This window comes from Aethalodelphis obliquidens, unplaced genomic scaffold (genome assembly GCF_003676395.1).
Source record: "Aethalodelphis obliquidens isolate GAN/ISIS:26980383/991018 unplaced genomic scaffold, ASM367639v1 scaffold21, whole genome shotgun sequence".
In the NCBI taxonomy this organism is placed as follows: domain Eukaryota; kingdom Metazoa; phylum Chordata; class Mammalia; order Artiodactyla; family Delphinidae; genus Aethalodelphis; species Aethalodelphis obliquidens.
In genome coordinates this window covers 20,620,479-20,646,310 of record NW_020837965.1, presented here as the reverse complement: position 1 = coordinate 20,646,310, position 25,832 = coordinate 20,620,479, and the positions used below count along the sequence as shown (strand labels likewise).

General features: G+C 37.5%; 1 protein-coding gene across 9 annotated transcripts in view; it reads right to left on the bottom strand.

Moving 5' to 3' along the window:
• VRK1 (VRK serine/threonine kinase 1) overlaps positions 1-25,832 on the bottom strand; it is a 78,026-nt gene that overhangs the window by 29,169 nt on the left and 23,025 nt on the right. For 6 of the 9 annotated variants that reach the window (XM_027120527.1, XM_027120520.1, XM_027120521.1 and 3 more), the window contains exons 2-5: positions 16,009-16,173; positions 11,178-11,233; positions 3,128-3,197; positions 2,112-2,199 (exon numbers count right to left, since the gene is read on the bottom strand). In XM_027120527.1, coding sequence (XP_026976328.1) covers positions 2,112-2,199; positions 3,128-3,197; positions 11,178-11,233; positions 16,009-16,168 — 374 coding nt within the window. In that variant the 5' untranslated portion in view covers positions 16,169-16,173. Of the gene's footprint in view, positions 1-2,111; positions 2,200-3,127; positions 3,198-11,177; positions 11,234-16,008; positions 16,174-21,631; positions 21,803-23,048; positions 23,166-25,832 lie in introns of all 9 variants that reach the window. The other 3 variants (XM_027120524.1, XM_027120525.1, XM_027120526.1) reach the window with 2 other exon arrangements.

The window sequence follows — 25,832 nt, the reverse complement described above, 5'->3', positions numbered from 1 at the left end:
GAACTTAAATGAGGGAATTCCCTGGCAGTCCAGTGGTCAGGTCTTGGCACTTTCACTCATGGGGCCCCAGGTTCAATCCCTGGTCGGGGAACTAAGATCCCACAAGATGTGCAGCACAGCCAAAAAAAAAAAGAACTAAGAGAACTAAAATGATTATTTTTAAGAGCTTCAACCTAAGAAGTAAATCAATATCTTATAGGTGATCAATGTTCCCGTTTAGGAAATACTTCTAGGCACTCTGTGTTACAGAAGACACAGGCTGAGTTGTAAGGTCACCACAAGTCAATGGTGAGTCAGCTGTACCTCGAGGGTGTCTGTCCCTTTGTTCAAACACGTGCCACGTGCAGTAGCTTCCAACTACCTACTGCACACAGGCCCCAAAGAGCCCTTTCCTCCCCATCTTCATTACCTACCTCAGCCTCTTTCTCCAAGTTATTTCCTTCTTTCTCATGTGTGTGCAAGTCCCCCCTTTCTTTGTTAAAGAAAGATGGCCAATTATGCATAAAATAATGTCATGTCTGAAAAAAAAATTCATTAAAAAAAAAAAGAAAGATGGCCAAGAGGCCAGCCAGCAGGCCAGAAGCCTATTACGACCCTATGTTCATGTTACTCCCGACTTGAGATGCTATTCCTTCTCTACAGTGATTTTTTAAACCAGCAGTTCTTAATATTTAAGGGATTAAAGACCCCTTTGAGAGTAAAAGCTAACACACATATTCTAAGAGCTTTGCATTTAATACCCCTTATTATGTGGATAGGTGTTACTCTATTTCACAGATGAGGAAACTGAGGCAAAAAGAAGTAACTTACCCAGTCACACACATCTTAAGGGGCAAAACACAGATTTGAAACCAAGTGTCTGCCTCTAGAATCCTTACTCTTAACTTAATCCTTGCTCTATACTATTTCTCCAGAAAATTTCTAAAAACTGTAGAAACTTGTCCCAGCAAAACCACATATAACAAAATGTTCTCTCGTCATTCCAGCGAGTTCCCACACTCCCTCAGAGGTGCCTGGGTTCCAGGATAAGAACTTCCTGGTGAACAACGCTGGCTGCCCCCCCAGCAGCTCCTCTGCTCTCCCTCTTCTCTGACAGAGCACCACTCTGGTTCAGGCTTTCCCCCCACTCATCACTGTGATCACTCTGCCCTTGCCAGTGGCTGGTTTAAGAATGAGCAGCGATAAAACTCTGACCAAGAAAACATGGGGGGAAGTCTGCCGCGAGACCCCTGGGAAAGGTTTCCCTGCCAGGAAAGTGAAACTCACAAGAAGCAATCCCATTTTCTGCTGTTGGGTACTGTGTCTGCAGGTGAAGCCTAGAAATGGGCAGCCACCTTGAGACCATACAATGGAGAATTAATAGACAACAAAGCCAAGAGGGCAAAAGGGCAAGATAAAGGAAGCTGGGCACTTGACAATTACTTAAGAGAGCTGAGTCAGTTTTATCTTTACCTGCAGCTGAAAGCATCCTAACCAATATACCCCAGTTCCAACTAAATCTACTCTTCAAATCTCAGCTACCAGCATTGCTGAATGATGCTCCATTCATTCATTTAAATATTTTTAAAGTGTCAATTATGCATCAAAAGCATTGGAGGTTTTCTCCAACTCAACTCTGCCAGCAATATTCTCTCCATTCTGAACTCCTAAGACATGTTAAGAGTCAGAATCACACAAGTTGGCACTGAACTGGCGTCTGGTTGTCTCATACAGCTTTGTTTTTTCTCTTCAGCTAGACTGAAACCTCACAAAGGTGGGCAGATTATGTATCTAACAGAAAATGCCAAATTGAAGCCTGTGGGCTCCCTTTTACATAAATAACAAGGAATTTTCTGTTTGTTTGCTTATTCATTTTTAAGGGAAAAAAATAATGCAGGCAAGTTGGCTTTGTTCCTACTTGTCAGCTGGGTTCCAGGCAGCTGCTTCCACTCGGTACAAGTCCCCCAGACGAGAGAGAACACCTTGTTCGTCTCTGTTGAATACATTCCACACAACCCAGGTGAAGGCCAAGCAGTACTGTAGGTAGGTGCTCAGTACATAATTGTTGACTAAACAACTGAACTGCGAATGCTCAAAAAGGGAGGAGAAACACAAAACATGCATATTTTTACCTTTTTCCATTTTTTTCATGTAGACCAGACCCCCAATACTTAGGGACACCCAGGTACTTCAGTTTATGGGTACGAATCCATTTCTGAACTACAAATTAAAACACATGCTTGTGATTTCAATTTTGTTATACATCAGCAATTTTTCTCAGAAAAATCAAGAACAGAACGCCTAAGATATACATGCAATAAGATTTCACCTTTATTCATAAAAAAAGAAAGTGAACAATACATTGTACCCAACAAATGAACAGTACTTTACAATCAAATCATTTTTATTAACCCACAAAATTGTGTTATCCTGTCCTAAACATTGTCTTTAAAATGAAAAACCTGCAGAAAACATTTTTTAAAAAGTCAAACCACATGCAATTACAATTAATATCTCCAATTATGTAAATGTTTACTTGTTTCCACAGAAAGACTTACTTTTTACACCTATCTAAATGTTTTTTTACCTCATTCTAAAATCCTCAACCAGGAAACCAAGTTCGAGGAGAGAGAGAAGCCCCTCGAGAGATTCCCAAGCCTGATACCATCCTACCAGGAGATTCCGTGGATTTTTAGAGGGGACGGAAGGTGAGAAGGGGACTGGAGGACAGGAGGACAAGGATAGCTAGAAGAGGTCCTGCTCTCTCCCTTGATAGTCTTCTAGTTCATAAGTGATGGAATCCCTGCAGGTTATGGTCTCCAGAATTTAGAAAAACACTCAAAAAAAGATTTGGAGACCCCTGAGGCATACTCATGGATTAGGGTTAATTCTCAACTTTTAACAATATTTCCTAAATCATATATTATTTATAAACTCTATATTATCAATATAAGTGAAATCTTATCATAATACACCTGTTAAGAGATCAAAATTCTTTCATACAAATCTCATTTAAATAGAATTTATCTGTGAAGTAAAAAGTAACAAAACATCATAATATAAGATCCAATGTTCTAGTCTTGGCTTAAACAAAACAAAACCAGTGGTCATTTTAAAAGCGCAAACGTATGTGTATTGTATTTCTTACTTTGTTCTGGTTTGGCAGCTCGCTGGTAGAACTTTAATTCAGTAAAAAGAGGTCCATTGTCACTGGGTTCCTTAAAACAAAAGAGTTCATTAGCACAAGCAGTAGTTAAAATTACTGAGTAATTTTCAATGAACCTTCAAAAAAGATTAATAAATCAATTTTCTTTCCAAACAGTACGATTTTGATACTTCAGTTTATAAAATACGTTTAAGATTAAGTAAAACTCTTCAAAAATATTTCAGATAGTCTCAGAAGAGTCCGTAAGTCTTATATTTCTCTCAAGTTCCATTTCTACATGTGATAAACTATACAAAATCAGATATACAGCTCAGTCTTTGCAGAAGTTTAAGAAAAACTGTTAACCTTATTTTCATCATTATTAAGCTTTCTCTTAAGTAAAGATCAGCAACCATGTTAACTGTTTCACCAAAGGGCTACAAGATATTTCTGAGATTTACTGAATAATAAAATTTCAATACCTGATTTAATCAATTAGTGGCAAAATCTCATTCCTTTCCTGTTTCTCGTTACAATTTTATCTATTATCAAAACTGGCAGAAAACCAACCTTATCACAAAGAAGAGTGTTCTGGAACTCCCAGAGCAAACAAGCACTGTCCATGTAACTGTATCCTTTCCTGACACGGATTCTCATGATTTTCAAACTAAGGAGCCCTACAATTTACTTCCCACATGATAATTTAAAGTCAAGAGGAAAATAAGGCTCAATAAGAATTGTTTTCCATCAACTTTACTAAACTACACTTGTTTCATATTCTTAAGGGATATTAACAGTTAAAATTATTTGCAAAGACTCTTATATTCACAAAAAGCTATTTGACAAGTGAGAAATATCAGCCTGTTGGGAGTTCTGCCTTGTTAAATAAATCTGGAGTGGTGAGAAAGATCTTATAATTTTGTGGACTTTTTATACAGCAAACTTTGTCTAAAACTGATTAATACTTGTTTGATATTTTATGCTGATATTATCTTGTTTATTGAGAATCTGAGAAAAATTTTGAAAAGTAGCAAAAACTCCAAATAAGGAAGCTAACATTTCTAAACTAATTTGGGGGCGGCTTTCCTTTTAGGAAGTACGGGAAGAAAGTTATTCTGGACAGAATATCGGTGTAACTGGAGTTCCAGGGTCAGTGATGCATTAGAAGTGATAAATGAGGTCTACTACCTTAACTGAGAGAAAATTTGTGAAAATATGTAGGCTTCTGCTACTGGAGATGCCTTTTGCAAATACATAAAATATGTTCACCTTTTTCTATTCAAGATACTCTCACTCTCATAGAAGTGAATTTTGCTCCTTAAGGTGTAAACAGAACTACTCTAAACGCACAGTTCTAATACCTCAGATTTCTTACAGTTCAGAAAAATAGGAATCCCTAGTTAAAGTACTTATAGGAAGATTGATTAGGCAATATGCAAAGAGTCAGGCCGCAGCCAGTTAAGAATACTGGACAGCAAAAGAGCAACGTATATAGCCCTGGGATCAGAACCTGAAAATAAGCTAGCCTTGTCTGTTACAAGTAAGTATACTTTACAGCCCAGCCTTGGAAGAGAATGGTATACAAGGGTTTGGCATGTCATTACCCCTTAAGAAGTAAAAACTAACCAATCTACTAAGGTATGCCAAATCTCTAATTTGTGGACTCATTACCTGGAGTTTCACCATAACCTGTGGTTCCTTTCCTTGCAGCAGTGGGAGCTAGACAGACACTTGTGAATGTTTAGAGCCCATGGCTGAGAACAGGCCTTCAGCAGGAGTAACAAACTCAGTGTAAGAATGAAAAAAGAAATGGAAATTCAGGAAAGGAATTTTGGTAAAGTTACTCTCCAAAGGCTAACTTTTAGAGTAGCTCATTAACACAATTCAGGTCTGAAAGGGGTTTTCTTAAGACTAATCCTGGCTTATTACCATCAGTATAAAAGTCTGATTTATTCAGTTTCAATCTATGTCATATCAACTTTAATTCTCAAGCTTTCCTTCAGGCAATAATTTATTAAACTTATAGTAATGAGAATCAACCTATATAAATCAGGCTATTATATTGAAAGCCCCATTACAATGAAGGCTCTTTGAGCTCATTTCATACTTTTTCTAATCCAATAAGATTCCATTATAACAAAATAAAGGAGCTACTTCCTTGGCATTGCACTCGAGCCAAAGCTAGCTATTTCTGTTAAAGAAAATACCTTAACTCATAACTAAAATTTTATTAACATATTTCAAATCTAAAATACTTTGCCAATTCTGTAATAGCCAAGATTTAGAAAAGAAATTGGGACTGACATTTTAACTGGAATATCACTAAACGTTTCTTTAAGACTTCTAAGTGTCAAAATGAAGATGACAACAGAAAAAAGATTAAAACGTGATATATTTCAATGGCACCATCTAAAAGCAACTGGCTGCCATTTAAAAATGAAGCTGTATAAAGTTTCTCCTTCCTACCAAAGAATTATGAGACATGAATTAAAAATTCAAGTCACTTCTCATAACATCAATGAGGGAAATTAAACATCAGTCTGCAAACTTTTTTCCAGAGAACTTCAGAACACAGATTTCTATCAGTACATGTTGGAAAAGGACTATGATATAAAGAACTGTTAGAATATAAGATCCAAAAGCCTGGCCTCCAATTCTGCTAGTAGCTCACTGGCATGACTGCAAAGGGTGATTGAAAGAACTAATTTATTATACAATCCATTAACCAGAAATCACAAGAGGAAATTTTTCTCCTTGCATTATCCAATATTATAATGATCAATTTACCATTTCTCTCTGCACATTTACTTTCCTGAACTAAAATACAGATAGTGTCTCCCAGTTATCCAGAGGCAGAGAATACAAGTTTGCCATCTCTTGTGACCCAGCACCACGACTCCAAGGCTGCTCCCGTAAAGCAGTAAGGATTAAGGCCCTAAACAAAACCAGACACAGTCATTCGGGAGGAGAGAAAATGTACTTAGTATGTACCGAAACACCTATCTTAAATATGTTAGTCTTAACTTCATTTCAAGACCAAATGTAAGAAATGTGTGGGTTAATATTTGGAGCTCTTTAACAGAGCAGATATCCGTATTAGAAGCAACCAAATGTTCTAACAAGTCTTCCACATTAACATGGAAGCCCTACCAGAAGCACAGGGTACTTGGTGCCGCTACTGAATAAAAGGATCCCCACACAAAGGTAAACATAAGCATGCGCACAGGAGTCCACTGAAAATAATTAAGGTGCTCTGTGCAACAGACTCTACCAGTGGTTCTCAACCTTGATGCACAAAAGAATCCCTTTAATGAGACTTTACTAAAAATACCAATAACCAGGCCCTGTACCAAGAGATTCTAATTATCCTGTAGAACCAGAGCTGAGAACCACTGTTTGATTTGATATGCTATTACACTATTAAGTCTAATTTCACATTAAAAATCAATTTGCCGGGGCTTCCCTGGTGGCGCAGTGGTTGAGAGTCCGCCTGCCGATGCAGGGGACGCGGGTTCGTGCCCCGGTCCGGGAGGATCACACACGCCGCGGAGCGGCTGGGCCTGTGAGCTATGGCCGCTGAGCCTGCGCATCCGGAGCCTGTGCTCCACAATGGGAGAGGCCACAACAGTGAAAGGCCCGCGTACCGCAAAAAAAAAAAAAATCAATTTGCCTTTGATTATTTCTTAAATAACATTTGCTGAGTTTTTTTCTTTCTCTAAAGATAAAATACGTGCTCACTTTAGAAAATATGAAAATATTTTGATATATTTTCTCCATATATAGCTATTTTATAAAATTACCTCTATACCATAAATAATTTTGTATCTTGCTTTTTTTTGGTAATTAATTATGAAATTTCCCCAAAGAGTAGTACATGTTCTTTGAAAACATGATATTTAATAGCTTCTGAGGTTAAAATGGCAAGTGTTTGTAAATAGTTCTGATTTTAATACTGGAAAGAAGTGATAATCATTTTATATATTTGGTGAACCATTTTGACTTTTAATACTACAAAGCTCTGAGAATATAAGAACTGCAGAATAGTAATGGACAGAGCTATGGCAATGCCTATCAGAAGCGAAGGTAAATCATGCATACAGGCCTGCACTAAAAGGCATAGACAAGAGGCAGAAGTAGGTGGCATCAGGAAGTTGCAAGGTGGTAAGCAATTATGCTTAAAAAGTTTTCAAAAGGATAACATAGGCATTAAGGGTGGCATAAAGAAAACAAAATTTAAAACAAGGTCCTTATCATCAAAAACTTAAAATCCAGGGCTTCCCTGGTGGCGCAGTGGTTGAGAGTCCGCCTGCCGATGCAGGGGACACGGGTTCATGCCCCGGTCCGGGACGACCCCACATGCCGCGGAGCGGCTGGGCCTGTGAGCCATGGCCGCTAAGCCTGCGCGTCCGGGGCCTGTGCTCCGCAACGGGAGAGGCCACAACAGTGAGAGGCCCGCATACTGCAAAAAAACAAAACAAAACAAAACAAAACAAAAACCTTAAAATCCAGTTAGGGAGATAAAATAAACACATAAACTGAAACAAGTAGTGGCCTGAAAGAATATTAGCAAGTGAAATTGTAAAATAAATGGAAATAGAATGAGTGCTACAGAGGTTTAAAGGAATTCAGAAAAGACAGGTATTAGGGAAGAAACAAGCAAACAGCAGTCACTAAACGGTCCCTTAGAGAGGAAAGAAAAAGTCAACATTGTTTTGTTTATGGCATTCTTCCAGGATCACAGACAAACCACAACCTTGAAAATGTTACTGAAATACTAAATGCAAAAGAGAAATCAACTGAATATTTATCATTGTCCTAATTACAAAGAGAAGGAGTAATATAGGCTAATGGAAACAGAACTAAATTAGGAGATGGGAGACACAGAGTACTGAACTAGGGTTGGTAACAACTGGTTTTAAACTTAGAAATGTAAAGTAATTTGCTACCTTAAGCAGTTAGGAAATACTTGTTTCTACCCATTCTCTTTCATAACTCTGTAAGTGAAAAAGATCGTAGAAGTAAAGCTACATACATTGAATAACAAATAAAACACTTAGGATTACTCATAATGAAGAAGAATATTGTCATTCTAAATAGAACACAATTTAAAGAAGCTCAGGTTATACAGAAGAAAAAAGACATGGTGACACAGCAGCCCCACCTATGAGGCACGGCTCAGGCACACTTTCCTTCCACGACACAGAAATGACCAGTGCAGGGGAAGAAGCTGCCGTGTGGTCAGAGGGAGCTGTGTTTTCTGAACCTCATGAAGGTGAGAAGTCATAAGGGGACTTGCTTTCTCCTCACAATGGACACTATTTAAAGATCCTAAAAAGAAACTAATCTTACCCATAGATTTTAATATTTTAATATTGTCATATCAAAGACAAATGCAGATAATATTCCATGCAAATTCCATGCAAATGACCCAATTTAATAGTAAGAACTTTTGTTCCTCTGATATAGCAGCAAACTAAATATTTCAAAAGGAATGTTATTCACTACTTCATGAAAAGGCATGAAGAAAAGTGAAATAGCAGGAGAAACAAACCAATAACCCGCCCCCCTAAAGTTACCAGCGTTACTTCTACCTACAGCCATGTGGAATAGCCGGCATCCAATTAGCCCTCCTACTGTAAACAAATACAAAAATTGGACAAAATATAGGAAATCACTATTCTCATACATTAGACAAAATAGGCAGTATAGGACTGCGACTTCTAAAGACAGGCAACAAGTGAGCCCCGTGACAGGACACTTATGATGCTGTGTGGCCAGAGGGGAGACCAAACCCAGTGCACCAAAAACCCTGACACCAACACCAAACAATGAGATGGGAAATGCTTTAATCTTCAGAATATTAGAAAAAAACTAAAGACCAATATCCCTCATGAACAAAAAATAACAATCCTTAACAAAATATTAGCAAATCAATTCCAGCATTATGTAAAAAGCATAGTACATCATAACTAAGTGGAGTGTATGTTAAGAATACAAAGTTAGTTCACCGCTCAGATATCAATCAATATAACTGCCACATTAACAGAATAAAGGAAGAACATCCTATGATCCACCTCAGTAGATGCAGAAAAAGTATTCAGAAAGTAAACAGGCAAACTACAAACTGGGAGAAACGATTTACAACATATATATCTAAGAAAGAACTTGTATCCAGAACAACTCTCTTACTACCAAATTATAAAAAGCAAAACAACCTAGTTATTAAAAAAAAAAAGGGGGGGGGTTGGCCACAAAAGACTGAAGAGGCACTCCACAAAGGAAAATATATGAATGGCCAATAAGCATGATGAAAAAGTGCTCAAAATCAGTCATTAAGTAAATATAAACTAAAACTATGAGACACTACTGTACTTCTGATATCATGGCTAAAACAAACACACCCGACAGCTCCAAGTGTTGAGGGGAACACGGAGCACCCAGAACTCTCATACGTTATGTAAAATGGTAAAAACCACTTTGGAAATCTGTCTGGTACTTCTTATAAATTTATAAGGTATTGATCCAAGAAAAACAAAAATACTTGTACAAGAATGTTTATAGAAGCTCTATTCATAACAGCCAAAAACTGGAAACAATCCATATGTCTATCAACAGGAGATGGAAAACAAACTCTAGTATGGCTATGATATAATATTACTGAGCAGTAGAACTGACCAAGCAATTGAAATGCCAACAATATAAATGAGCCTTCAAAACACTATGTTGAATGTAAGTAATCAGAGACAAAACAGTAATGTACTGTATAAATACCATTTATATGACATTCTAGAACAGGAGTAACTAATCCACAGCAAAACAAAAACAAAAAAAAACATAAAAAACCTCAGACAAACCGTTTCCTCCAAGGGTGTGGGAAATTAGGGGTTTGACCAGAAAAAGACAAAAGTAGTATTTTGGGGATGATGGAAATGCTCTATATTTTAATAGGGGTTGGGGTATACAGGTATATGCATTTGTCAAAAGTATTCAAATTGTGTTTATTTATTTCCTTGGAAAAACTATGCCTGAATAAAAAGTTGGTGAAAACAATCACTAAAACAATTCAGGCCCAAAAGAGTTATTAACTCATAAGAGATCAAATATATTCTTTTTTAAAAAGAGAGTAAAATAAAACAAATCAAACCAAAAGACCTTGGGGTGATTCTAATTCGAAAATCTGTAGCCTTTAGGAAAATAAAGCAGGGTGAGGGGACTTATGTGGTAATTTGCCCAAATAACAGACCCTGTTACCTCTTCTATTTAACAAAAACATGTTCTTCACATGTATTAAAGAACTTTGAAAGAGGGGACTTACAAATGTTGGCAAGCAAGAAGATGCATACTACCTTGCATCCTAACAAAAAAATAGTAGTTAAATTAACTACTAAAAATAGTAGTTAAAAAACATTAAAATGTTTAAATAGTAGTTAAAATATTTAGTGCACCAATATATAAATTGACCTGGCTATTCAGAGTATGCCTACGTTAGACAGGATACTGTCTACCTTCACTCATTACAAACTAATTTCAACGTCAGTATAGCAAAAAGAAGTTTCAAAGTGGCCACAAATAAATAATTTCATTTACTAAAATGAAAGGAGAGGAAAGATAATTGGAAATAAAAAGAAAAAATTGACCAAATGTAAGTTCAGAAGCAAATGCAAGATAAAATACAATAAAATTTCATTAAAGTAGTACAGTCTTGCAGGATATAAATATAAAAAGCATCTCATCTGTTGTAAATATAGCTGAAATAAAAAGAATGAGCTGAATATTTTTATTCCACATCTGCAAAACTCCAGGCTTTCATTCATTTTTTTCCACAGATACTAGTGCCACTCTAACTCAAAAGAGAGGGGAGAGAATTTTTGAACTCAAATTATTTAAAACTATAAAGCTACTTTTGTGTCTCATTTAGTATTTATGAAACATTACTAAAAATGTAGTAACTTATGGTTTAATTAATTCTAGTTATCAAAAAGAATGTTTTACAAAATAAATACTACAACTAAATCAACAGCAAAGAAAACAATCAGCTGAAATATTTCCTTACCACTTTTACAACACAGGGTGCATCGCTGCCCACCGATTTTGAAGAATTCACATCAGCTGTTTGAAAAAGTGACATATGTAATATCAGAACAAGAAGTCGCATTATTATAAATAGCCTGTTACTAACCCTTTATTAGTATTTAGATCTGTGTATCTATAACCTCTTAATAGAATAAATTTCAGTTCCCAAATGTGTGTCTCAGGATATCATTACTGTATATTTCATCAATTTTAAAATTTTTCACGATTTAATATGTCTGAAATTGGAAGGCACCTTACAATTGCTATCTTCAACATGATCAATTAAGTATGAAAAACTGAGTTAAAGACTTCTTTAATTCAAAAGTACTCATGGCCTTTGATATGCTAATGTATGCTGTGAATTCCCAAAAGGGTGATGACTGATACAATTTCTTAAATTTAACAAACTAGGGAATCCTTTTAAGGAGCATTAGGAAGGTAAGAAAAGAGGGAGCTAAAGCTCTAAAAAACATTCGTTTGGGAGAAAAAAATTCATCAAGATCAACAGTTCAGGATACTGGCACGAGAACTTTGAACTGCCATCCAGAATAATTTTAATGTGGTATCATTTTACTTCATGCAAATAAAGGAGCACAGTTGCCCTGAAATGCTGAGTTAGGAATATAAGGTTGCCCATATTCATTAAACACATATTTTTTACCAGATACCTACTACATGCCCGTTTCCAGGAAATGGATTTAGCAGTAAACAGGAAAAAACAATCTCTACCCTTATGAAACTAACATTTCAGTGGTAGGATACAGACAACAATTAAAATATAAAGTATGTTTGATGGGAGTAAGTGCTAGAGAGGAAAAATTAAGCAGGAAGGGAAGGTAGAGAGTGTTGCAAGTTAGTAAGAGAAACCTCACTGACAGGGTGTCATTGAAGCACTGGTCTGAAGACTGTGAGGGAATAAGCCACGTAAATATCTGCGAGAACATTCCAGGCCGACCAGCACAAAGGCCCTGATGTAGCTGGAGAAGAGTAAGTGAGGTGGAAAGTAACAGGGGTCAGAGATCAGAAAAGCAGCAGAGAACAAATACAATGAAATGGATAGGTGACCTAAAGCTGCTGCTATGAATGAGATGGCGAGTCTCTGGAAGGTTTTAAGAGAGGAATGGTAAGCTCAGACTTTGATTTTCTAAAGAATTCTCCAGGCGGCTTTGTGGAGAATGGAGGGTGGAGGGCAAGGGCAGAAGCAGGGAGATCAGTTAGGCTACTACAACACTCTGGGTGAGAAATGGTGGTGGCTTGAACCAGAGTGATAGCAGACAAGGCGGTGATAAGTGGTCAGATTGTGGATGTATTTTTAAAGGAGAGCCAACAAGAATTGCTCATGAATTAGTTATAGAGGATAAGAGGGGAAAAAAGAGATAAGGATGACTCCAAGTTTTTGGCCTGAGCAACTGGAAAGAAAAAGTTGCTACTTACTAAGACAGAGAAAATTGCAGGAGGAGCTGGTGCTTTGGGGTGCCTTAAGTTTGAGATGCTTATTAAACATCCAAGTTCAGGTGTTAAATAGGCAGCTGACATACAAGTCTTGAGTTCAGAAAAGTGGTCCAAGTTGGAGAAAGAAATTTGAGAGTCATCAAGATAGAAATGCTATTCATTTAAAGCCATGAAAATGGAAGAACCCCTAGGGAATGAGTGCAGACAGAGAAAAGAAGAAATCCTAGGACTGAGCCCTAAGGCATTCTCACATTAGAAGCTGAAGAGATGAAGAGGGACAGGCAAAGGAAACCAAGAAACCACCAATCAGCTGGGAAGCAGCAGTATTGTGAAAAGGCTGAAGCTAAAATACTTCAGACTACAGAGGGAACACCAAGTCATAAAAATGGCTAAATGGGCAAATGAGTAAGTCTGAGCTCCTTAAGGAACAGCCCCAAGGAACACATCACTTAGATACTGAATTAATAATAAAGCAAGGTTAAATTTTTTAAAATCAGCATTTAGTGCACAAAGTATTAAAATAAGTATAGCATCCCAATAATACTGCACAATTCGAATGAGAAAAGGGGGAAAAGGGAAGTTCAATAGTTCATTCAAACAACACATACTGCAAAATATGCCAGGCACTAGGAAAACAATAAAAAGAAGAACTGTCTCACTGCCAAGGAGGACATGTTTATCCTGGAAGAAAGAAAAGTAATTTCAGGGCAGCATGGAAAGTACTATGAAAGGGTTAACAGAGGGGTATTATACACAGATAGCACCTGCCCTAAGCTCAGCTTTGGAAAAATGAAGCAAAAGAAGAATCACACACAAAGATCAAGAGGCAAAGGGCAGCATGATAGTCAAAGAACAGATTTTTGAGGAAATAAAAGGAATGAAGAGAAAAGTTACATAGGGACCAAACTACGTGAAGGGTCTGGTATGCCATTCTCAAAGTTTGATACTTTATCCTAAGGGCATTGGGGAGCCATTAAAGAAGTTTAAAATAGACTAGATCACTCAAGCCACAGCGTGAATAATAGGATGCAAGGGGGCAAGGCTGAGCAGAGAAAATTCACAGCCATAGTGAGAATCCAGACAAGACATGAAAATGACCTGCACTAAGGCAGTATCAGCAGAGCTAGAGAGAAATCAATGGATCTGAGAAGTCAGACAGTTAAAGCAACAGGACCAGATGAAGTACTGGGAACACGAGTGAAGCAATACTTGAGAATGCCTTCCCAGTCTGGCTTGAGGGGTGTCATTCATTCAGATACTCCTCTCCTGATCATAAGAGAATCACGAGATGAAAGAGGATGATATAAATTTTAGACATGCCTGTGGGTCATCCAAATAGAGATTCCTTATAGGCCACTCACTGGCTATGGGCTTGGACTCAGGGGATCACGTCCTTAGCCACAGATAAAAGATCTGGAAATCAGCAGTAAAGAGACAGTAACATAAGCCAAGAGACTCGATGAGATCACTCGGAGAGACTAGACAGAAGGAAAAGTGAGCCAAGGAAGGAAAGCTGGAGAACACAGAAGTACTTATCAAGATGACTTAGCATAGCCAGAGAGGTAGGAGAAAAACAGAGGTGAAAGTATTGTTATCATGAAAGGCAATGGAAGCAACTTTTATGTGAAAGAAAGATGAACAGTATCAAATGCTGCAGAAAGTATCTAAACAAAATTCAGAAGCAACCTTTTAGCAGAAAATTATCATTAGAAATTGCTGATGATCTTGAATATGGCTGTTTTGGTGTCAGTGGGCAGAGAGATAAAGTGGAGGCAGCAGTATTAAAGCAAATCCCTTCTCCAGGTTGATCGATCCAGGTTTTAAAAAGCAAAGTTTTGCCACAGAAATTTGTCAAACCATTAGATTTAAAAAATATTATTAGGTGGCACTTTCTGATGATAAATACAAACACAAATACAACAGCTAGCACACATGCAAAGCAAGCTGCAAATCTGCCAAAGGTTACAAAAGCAAACTAACTAATAATACAAAATGAAGAATTTGCTTGCTTTAAGACAAGTTCCCATCCCTAATACAGGATGTCCTAAGTCCACACATTCTGTGGTAGGGAGAGCTTATATTATCTGCCATCTCTAAATCACAAGGTCAAAAATATATACCTGGCTAATATAGCCCTAACCTTTCATGATTTATGAGGGCTTTCGGCTTAAGTCAGATAGCCTTGTTCACTGGAATGGGTTTGGTTCCAAACAAAACTAAAGAATCAGCAACTATTTCCCCAAAGACAGGTGCCACTAACCTAGAGAGATTATAAAATACAGTAAAGTGCTGGTTTTTAAACTATGTTTCATGAACATACCTCTAGAGACTGCAGCTAACCAACTACAGCCCATTGGTCCCGGTTGAGTCAGACACCTCTTGAGTAAGAGCTGCTGCTCTTTCATCTATGTCAGTGGTTCTCAAACTTTCCCAGGCATTTGAATCCCCTGGAGGGCTTGTTCAATCACATTTCCTACAGGTGGGGATTTGTAGGTCTGGGGTGGGACCCGAAAATGTACAGCTCTACTAAGTTTTCACATGACGCTAATCTAGTATTAATATTAGTATTCTGAGTTAAGATGTTGCTTGAAAATAAAAAAGCGTTCACTGCTAAAATAAAATTTTATAAACCGCATGGCAGAAATCAAACAATTAAATCAAGATTAGAGGTGGAGTAAGAATATATAACGGAAAAGTTAGAAAGAAATATCAAAAGCAATCATGAAATGCACTGTATCACTACTAACATTCCTGGTGAAGCAGACAGCTTTAGAAGTCATCATGTAAAATATTTTTTAAATCAACCAATTAGTTAACTTACAGAATCCCAGGGTTCCACAATGGGTCCCCCCAGATTTCAGGGTAAGTATGCTAATTAAATAGCACATTTCAGGCCTAATATGCAACTTCTAGGTCATTCTCCTAAATTCCACTATGATGACTATTAGGGTTGCATCAAAAGAGAAGGTAAATCCACACCTATTAAAGATCTGAAAATCTCCAAATTAAACCAAAACAAAGGGAATACATCCTAATTGGGTGGAGGTGGGGAAAGAAAGGTATGGCTTTCTTTGGGTCTCAAAGGAGATTAATATTATATAGAATATCTTAAAAATCTAAAGCCATATGCTCACTAATGACAATATTACAGATATTTTATCCTGTTTCTACTGTGATTAAATCAACTGTCTTCTCCACTCCCAGGTCACAGATGCATTTTTGCCTAATTATACAATATTTTGTTGACTGTAGATTATTAGAAACATCCTGTAAAAGTCTGCAACTAAGAAACTATCAATATTTTGATAACAAAGCATATACATCTTCGGACTGACAATTAGAAGTAGTCATACACTTACCAAGATATATACAACCAAAGCCACCTTGGCCAATGGATGATCCTAGTTTCCATTCCTTTTTGTTCATGTCAGTGATTATCTCCCCGGCTGCAAAATGTTCTGCAAGACGCCTCTTTGCAGGGCCCTGTCTTCCAGCTTGAGCTGCTTTTACACGAGGCATTTTCACTATAATACAAAACAAAGCAACATTCAATATTATAATCCTAGAAGTGCGAAAAACCTTTTCACTAAGGAAAGCTTCTGTGCAACAAAGATGCTATTCAAATTCCTACTTACTCCAAAACTTAAATAAAGGACATCTGTTAATTACAATTTATACGTGCTCAATCCTTTTGATTATCTCTTAACTTAGGAGAGGAAGCAATAAATAAAATGATCCATGCAATTACTTTCAAGAAAATATTTAAAGTTCCAGTGGTATAATATCATCTATGACTAAAAATGCTATTTAGCAACAACAAAAGAATTGCTCTATGAAGCTGAGGGGGAAAGGTACATCCAAGTAGAATGCACACTCTATACAAATGCAATGAGGAGTTTACAAAGGTCAATGTTGATGGGATAAGAACACAACAGACACTGAAAACACAAGACAGTTAACATGAGAGGGAAGGGAAAGAGTATTTATGGCAAGATAGTAGATGCTTTACACATAGGCTTCCATCCATCCTCACGACTCCATGAAGATTACATTATCATCCCCATTTTACAGATGACAAAATTAAGGCTCAGCCAAGTTAAGCAACCTGTCCAAGGTCATATACCTACTAAGTGGCTGAACAACAGAAATCTGCACTGAGGATTCCCTGGCTCCAAAGCCTCACCAACATGACCCACAATTACAAAAGTCACCATAATGAAGGAGTGACCAGGAGAAATTACGGCTGTTTAGTCATTTGGGTTCACAGAAAAGGCAAAGCTGGTGATATCCAGCATTTGTATGTTTCCCTTCTCACCAACTATCCTTTTGGAGATGAATTCCTATTTACTTTACTTACTAACAGACAAGCTTAGCATAGCATTCATGGAGAGCAGTGTTTTACCGCGAAAAGAGCACAGGTCTATAACGAAAAGACCCAGATTCGAGTGTAGGTATGAGGCCAGTTTTGGGTGATCTTGATCAAGTCACTTCTCTCTGGGCTTTAAGTGCCCTTAGACATAACTTACTTCACTGAGTGAAGGAAGGGTGGGTCAGGAATGGTGACCAGCAAGGCTAGCAAGCTGTAGAGTAAGGGCCAAGTTCCTGGGCAAGGGTATGAACTCAGTGGCCCAGAAAAAAAGGAAGTAACACACTTAAGACTGAAGAAAAGAAAGCATGGACCAGACTGTGTGTATGTGTGGTGTGTGTGATTTCAAACTCTCAGATTAATCTATTTTAATCTATTAATTGAAAAAGATTTAAAACAAATAGTTTTTAGGATCCTATAGTTCCCTAAAACTGTATTAGAGATACAGTAAAGAGGGTGATAAGAGCTGTAAGGTAGTCTGCAACATTTGAAATGGCTATTCAGCTGAAAGATGTCTGTTAAGATCCGACAATTTACATAAGTAGTTTGGTTTTGAGCCTAGATATTCTAAATACATACGTACTACATTAGATTGGAAATTGTTTTAGCAAATATCCACCCATATCACTCCACATACACAAACTCCGTTTATGCAAATGCTCTTTATTAATTTATTGGGGATTTTTAAATTTAACTTTTTCCTACAGAATACTGATGCATCTTCATTGTCTAAATCTTCTCTAAGTTAACAAGAGAATCTTCAAAATGAGTGTGTCCATTATTTCTTCATATCAACTAATTCTCTTAATATGTTTGTAATCATTATAAAACTTTCCTGAATGGAATTTCAGCTGTAACCATGACAGCCCAGACTCAAAACACCAAAAAAGGTGACTTTTAGAGCTACAGTAGATTGAGTAAAAGAAATAACTAAGCCACACAGTACTTCCAAATACTAAAATGAATGCCTTCTAAATTTTATCCAGCTTTATCAAATCATCAGAGTAATGTCCTATTTGATGAGTTCCTTATTGTAAGAAGGAACTGTCTTCCTTATTAAGACAGTTTAAATGCTTTAATTCAAAAAGACTTTCCTGAACTTACAAAAAAAAAAAGTGAAACCCCAAAGTGAAAGATCACACCACATACTAATCAACCCAGAATGACCAACACTAAGACGCAGCCTAGTCTAGTAAAATTACTGAACTTAATAGTAAAAGAAAATATTCTTTGTGCATGCAGGCCAAAAAACGATAGTTTATAAGGAAAGTAAAATCATATTGTCATCACTTTGACAGCGACATTTTATGCCAGAAAAAAAAAAGGAATAACATACTTAAGACTCAAGGAAAGAAAACCTGAACCAAAGAGTCTATACTCAGTTAAATTTCAAATCTAAAGACTTCAGAGTGTTATCAACACAGAAATGGGAAAAGGGAATAAGAATCTACTAGAGAACAAGCCTCAGATATCTAAAATCACTAAAGAAAAGCCACTATAAGAGCTGACAGTGAGCAGTAAATACTTATTTGTAGAACTGAGTTTCAACAAGAGTTATAAAGGAGAGGCTAGAATAGATAATGGGTATATGTTCTGACAATGTGGACATAGTACAATCGCAAAAAAATGGGAAAACATGCAAAAAAAATCAACTTTCCAGTAATCATATTGTGGTGATACTTAGTTTTGTTAACTACAGCTATTGTGGTCACAGATGTGGAATAACGCAAATGAATAATTATGTGATGTTTTAATTCTATCATCACTGTGTCCTTAAAAATCAGGATTCAAATATGGAAGAAAAAGGATGCAGCTGAAAGAAGAGGTAGGATTATATTTGGAAGTATTTTTTTAATTCAGAAGGTACTTTATCTTTTACAGAAAGTATATACACACACACCTTTGTATTTCCTAGCCCCATTCACAAAAAAAAGCTTAGAAACAATAAGCAACCCAATAGCAATGAGCATCCCTAGTACACAAACGGTATTCCTGAAATACCATTTCCTGTTAAAAGAAACCAGGTTCCTTGAAGAAATGACTGATTCCAGGTCTGGAGCTGGAAATGTACAAGATAAACCTGGAACACCTCATCATTTCTAGATGTCAAGGAAGCTATCAAAAACTACTAGAGTTATGTCAAATATGTCTAAGGAGTCAACTTGAAAGATGTTCCCACTACCAAAGATGAGCCAATTTGAGTCAATAAATATAACCATAATGGACTGAAACACACAAAATGGGTAAAACCAAGAGTTCATAATAGTAAGAAAACTTAAGTGGTCATCTCTAGAGGATAACAGGAAACCACTCAATTTTGAAAACCAGTAAATAAAGGGAAAGAATCCAGCATCTATCCTTTCTTTCTTACATGAATTGTACCACTGGGTAACCAAATAGAAGATGAAGAGAAATTTCTCCTTACAGAAAAATTTCAGCTAATAAGTGAATAAGAATGGTTTTAGCTTAACACCAATTCCACCTCCTAATACATTAATGGATCCAGACATTGAGCAATGATAGCTACTAACATCAAAATATGAGCTATCCAGACATTATATGCCTCCTGATAAAAAAACACGCCACTACCCATAAAGTAATCTTGCGAAATAAGAAATAAAAAATAAACGGACCCTGAATATGATTTAGCCTATCAAGTCACTGGATATGAAGGGAACAGAAGAATATGATAAACACAGGAATGCAATCAGCAAAATCCTAACTGCGGGAAGCCCTACAGTGCATATAACACCATTTCTTCAACAAATAAAGGGGGGAAAAGAAGAGATGAGGGAGAAGAAAACTAGATTTAAAAAGACTTCAAACAGGGCTTCCCTGGTGGCGCAGTGGTTGAGAGTCCGCCTGCCGATGCAGGGGACACGGGTTCATGCCCCGGTCCGGGAGGATCCCACATGCCGCGGAGCGGCTGGGCCCGTGAGCCATGGCTGCTGAGCCTGCACGTCCGGAGCCTGTGCTCCGCAACGGGAGAGGCCACGACAGTGAGAGGCCCGCGTACCGCAAAAAAAAAAAGACTTAAAAACAACATATCTAACAAAATCTGGCAAATCTAAACCACAGCGTTTAGGGATGCATATCTGAGTGCTAAAACTATAAAGAAAACGATTACCATAAAAGCTAGAACTTACTTTGGGGGAGCATAAGAAAGTTGTGATTAGGATGGGGCACATGGTGGGCTCAGTAATATCCCTTGACATAGGTGGTGGTTATAAAAGTACCTTCTAATTCATTCGGTCTATATTTGTTTAATAAGGTTTTCTGTATTGTGAAATATTTTATGGTTTTTAAACATTAAAAAATTACTGCTCCTATAATTAACAATCCCCAAAGGATCAAAACTGGAAATCTTTTCATACTCCATGAGCTTGTCCAATCACACACATCCAAAAAAAAAGAAAGAAAGAAAAGTCTCCAATGTAAAATCTGTACTTCATTTCCTGTGAACTATTAATAGCCTTTTGCTTTTTTATTTATAGGCACTTCTTATATATTCTATATATATTAAAGAAATTAGCTCTTTACATTGCAAATACTTCTTCCAATTTATTTATCTTTTAATACTGTTTATTTTTAGCTTTTGGGTTTTATGTCATCCTTAAAAGACCTCTCCCAGTCAAATTTCTTTTTTCAAACATCTCCATGTTTTCCTTTAGTTATTTTACGGTTTCATAAAATTTCTCAGTAAATTTTTTATCCGTCTACACTTATACTGGTATAAGACATGAGGTCGGAATCCAGCTTTTTTTCCTTTTAGTCAGCCTTCCATACACATTAGGGAGATCCACAAGTGTTTGAGGAACTTAAATATATCAAACCAACCCAAGTAAACTAAGTACAGAAAAAGTTCATATAAACTTGTACAATGTAGGTCCTAGATTACGTTTCTTTGGAATGGAATGGAATGAAATGGACTGTTGGTTTACTAATTACTACTTGAAACTAACTTTATGCTTGGGTTAAAACTTCCCTCACACTTCTATCTACTCCACATGAACGCGAAGAAGTCATTGAAATATACTCTGCTGCTCTGGTAGAAAGGGGCCGCTACAACACAAAATTTTCTTTAAAATGCCCCTAAATGAAACTCCCTTCCTCCCTTTGCACAAGTGGCTTCTTGTGGAAAAAAGATGCGGAGGCCTCCCTTCTGCCAGCCCTACAATCTTAGGCTGGCCACAGACAACCGACAGCTCAGAGGCTGGCTTCTGCTGGATGCAAGGGGGTGGCAATGGCAGTGGATTAATAAATAAGCATTTGGTCAATAACTCATCTTTTAAAATGTAGAGAGACACAAAAGACTTAAACAAATGCAGCTGGAACACCACATAGTTATGCAGGGCAATTTACCATGATAACCACCCTTTAAAAAAACATACTACCTAATTAAGGTTATGATTCTTAGAGTGTGCTGCTGGATTCTATTTACTAATATTTTATTTAGGAACAAAATTGATATTCATAAGTAAGACTGGTCTGTAGTTTTCTTTTTTCTAACATATTTATTTGTTTTGATATCAATATTATGCTCACTTCATAAAAACACTTTTGAAGTTTTTCTTCTCTTACCAAAATATAAAGAGTTTACACAGCATTGGAATTACCCATCCCCTAGAAGTTGTGAAGATCTCAAGCCCGAGAGGCTGACGCACTGAGCGCTGGTAAGGGGGTGGAGCAAGTGGAGTTCTCACACATGGGCCAGTGCTTCAGCCATTCTGAAATCTGTTCTGCAGCAGCTGCTACCTGACCCAACAATTCCTCTTCTATATATATACCTGAGAGAAATGAAAACATGTCCACCAAAAGGATAACAGCACCTTTACTCAAAATAGCGAAACACTGGAAACCCACATGTCCATCAACAGGAAAATGGATATAATAAAATAGATGAACCTCCCAATGCTAAGTTCAAAAAAAGAAGCCAGACACAAGACGAGACACTCATGATTCCATTGCACTAATCTGTGACGAAAGAAGTCAAACAGCAGAAACCACTGGGAGGAGGAAATGACTATGAGTTGGAAGAAGAAGGTTTCTGGGGATCTGGTCATGTTCCATACCCCAGTCTGGGTGATATCTGAACTGTATGTTCACGTCATTAAAATTAATCAAGTTATACACTTATGATTTATTTCATTCTATTTTTTCAGTTATGTAAAATTAACATGGTAAATTACACAAACATTAAGTGTTGTAACAGGGTCCAATCAGGAGAAAAAGAAAATGCACAAGTAACTTAAACAAGAACGCTTAATATAAAAAACTATTAATTTCTAAAAGGTGGTTGACTACTAAAAGGAGAACTCTAAGGAATAGAAAAGGGAGGGAGCAGATACTATCTACAAGGTTAAGGGAGAGAACACAGAAATGAACTCTTCACTGGAAAGGCTGTATACAGCCCACCGGGTGGCAGAGTTCTCTGGGGTGCCAGCTGGTCCATAGGAATCCACCCGCTGGGGTCCTGGTGGAAGCAAGATACTGCCTACCAGGGTACTAAAGAAAAGTCACAGAGAGTAAGCATGCTGGCATCCATACCTTAAGAGAGGAAAAAAAAAAAAAGCACACTACAACAGCAAGAGAAGCCCCTTCCCCACTCTGCCTGGCAGTGTCTGTCCCTCACCCTCTACTGACTAACCTAACCTTGTGCTGGAGAAGAAAACATGTTTACAGGGTCTAGTTCAAGTATCACCAACAGAGCAAAAACAAGTGTATTTGGAGTTGAGAAGCAATAAATTGATAACCTGCACAAATGTATACACAGGTTGACAAACGTTTGCACATGCATACACACTTGAGAACCAACCACCCTGATCAAGATACAGAACATTTCATCATGCCATCAAGTGTCCTAGGGCCCTTTTCTGCCAACACCCATTCCTGTTCTTCCCAACAAAGGCCAGTGGTTGTGCCCCTCGGGGTGGGCCACTTCCTTTGGAGAACCCTGCTCTGCCAGTTTTGTCTGAGATGGGTCTCAGACCTGAGAGGGCCACCTTTCAACATCCTCCCACAACCCCATCTGACCTTCACTGCACTTGGCAGCCCCTCTTATTTTCTGGTCCAGAGTAAAAGAAGTCTCCGAGTTTCAGAGAATATGAAATCGATGTGTCTCAAATCTCCTTGTTCCTTTTCAGAGGATTTCTGAAAAGAAGAAAGGAGAATTATTTAAAACCAGAAGTCCTTGCTCAAAAACTGTAATAAATAACATGACCATAAACATTTACCTCAGTAAAGAACTTAAAATACTCATTGGAATTAAACAATTGCTTTAGTACATTATAGGTTTCTCCTAATAATGAAACCAATACCTACATTAAGGTTTCTATTAAAGAATAAAACGGAGGGCACAAACCTCTACCAAATTACATCTTTCTGCATAATTTCTGCCCACCTGGAGCAAAGCAGGTTATGACGGCCAATCCAACAGAGAGATTTCAAAGAAAAGAAAGTTTACCGTCACTGACCATTACATAAACTGACCACTTCTTTTCTCACTGATATTAAATGAAATTCAGATGCAAGTGAAAAGCACATGAAAATGCAAATCAACACTGCCCTTTACTGAAATCACTTGCTGGTATATCCCATATTAGCATATTCACCAAAATTTAATTGTAAACAGAGTAATTATGGTACTGAAGTTATTAAATACACAAAGCAAGCTTGGAACTATACATATTCAAATAGAATTTCAGTGGCAGATCAACTTTTATATCTGAAACAATACCCTAATTAATAGTCAGCTCTGGTAATAAAATGGTCCTCTGTTTTTCAGATAACATTCCAGAAAAAGTTCTGCTGTGAATATTAAAAGTTTTGTGAAAAGAGTCTTAAAATTCCAATAGCTATATTTATCACAATATGGTACTGTATTTAGACAACTGGCATTTTCCAAGTCCTGGATTCAAGTTTGGAATATTTTTTTTAATCTGCTGAGGAGAGAAAAAAGCTTGAATGAATCAAATAATTCCACTTACACTTAATGAGCTCTATGAATTCATCATACCCAACCTGGGAAATTACAATGCTGTATAAATCCTGTCACATACTGGATGACTCGTCATAAATTTTCCCTAAAACAGGTATGAACGTAAGTTCCTTTGAGGGGGTCATATATTTTTATGAAATTTTCTTTAAAGTCATAAGCTTCTCTGATGTTTTAAAACTGTACAGAGACACAGTGATTCAAGGATAATTTTCACCATGCCATTAACATGGTACCAGCATATCCTCAGCTCCACTCTTTGTAGTAGAAAGCACTTTCTCACCCTCCCCTATCTACACTTGGTGAAATCTTTTCCATATGCAAAGATCTAGCTCTTTTTTTTTTTAACATCTTTATTGGAGTATAATTGCTTTACAATGGTGTATTAGTTTCTGCTTTATAATGAAGTGAATCAGTTATACATATACATATGTCCTCCTATCTCTTCCCTCTTGCATCTCTCTCCCTCCCACCCTCCCTATCCCACCCCTCTAGGTTGTCACAAAGCACCGAGCTGATCTCCCTGTGCTATGTGGCTGCTTCCCCCCAAAAAATGGTCATGAAGAACCTAGGGGCAAGATGGGAATAAAGATGCAGACCTACTAGAGAATGGACTTGAGGATACGGGGAGAGGGAAGGGTAAGCTGGGACAAAGTGAGAGAGTGGCACGGACATATATACACTACCAAACGTAAGATCCAGCTCTTCTGCAGTCAGATATGACCTCTGAAGCTTCAGCACTGTTCTTACCTCTTATTGCATTTGATAAATGTTCCCTTAAGTTTATGAACTCACTAGGTAAGAGAGCTGTCTTACAATACACTGCACTTGGTAGGATTTCAATAAAAGCGTAAAATTATACAGCAGAAAGGTTAAGTTTCTTTTCCTCAAGTACCTGACATCTAACTTTATCCTTAATATATAATGCCATTCCTTTTAAAAGCCCAGCAATTGAAATCCATGTTGAACCCTATTTATTCTCCTCAAAACTGTAATTCCCCCTCATAACTCTCAACAGATGACCTCATCTGCTGCTTTAGAGAAAAAAGCCACAAACTTCAAGTGGAAATTCCTTTTATCTTGCCAAGACTCAAACCTACAAACCACCTGCACCCACTTCAGGCCTAACTTTACATCCATCCTATCCTCCTTCTGTGATCACAATTTATGGAAGCCCTCCTCCTCCATCAAACATCAGCTCCTTCTTCACCTGCATCCCATCCCCTCCGACGTCCTGACATAAACTATTAATTAACACCTCTGTCAAATGTTCAACATCTCCCTCAACTAGATCCTTCCCATCAGCTTTTAAATATGCTCATGGCTTGCCCATTGGGGGAAAAAAATGTTTTTTAACCCCCCTGCACTATCATCCTAACTCTCTCCTCCCTTTCAGCACAAAACCTGTACTTATGAACACGTCCTTTCTCCTCACCCTCCCCACAACTCACTCCATCCGGACTCTCCCTTCACAAGCCCACTCAAACTACTCTTGCTCAGGGCACTGAACCCGATGACTTGAGGAATCATCTCATTTGTTCCGCTCATTACCCAGCAGTGCTCAACACTGTTGTTAATTCTTTCTTTCTTGAAACGTTCTTTCCTTTTGCTTTCACAACACAACACTCTACTGGTTTTCACTCTACTGTTTCCGGCCACTCACAGTCTAGGTATTTTGGGAGACACAACAGTGAGTAACACCTCATTCTTTCAAGGATTTTGTTCCACTTTTTGATGTATAGTTTTCCAGGATTGTATCATGCTAAAAAAGCAGACCACTGTACATGGTCTTACACCAAATACATCAAAATACAGATCCTATA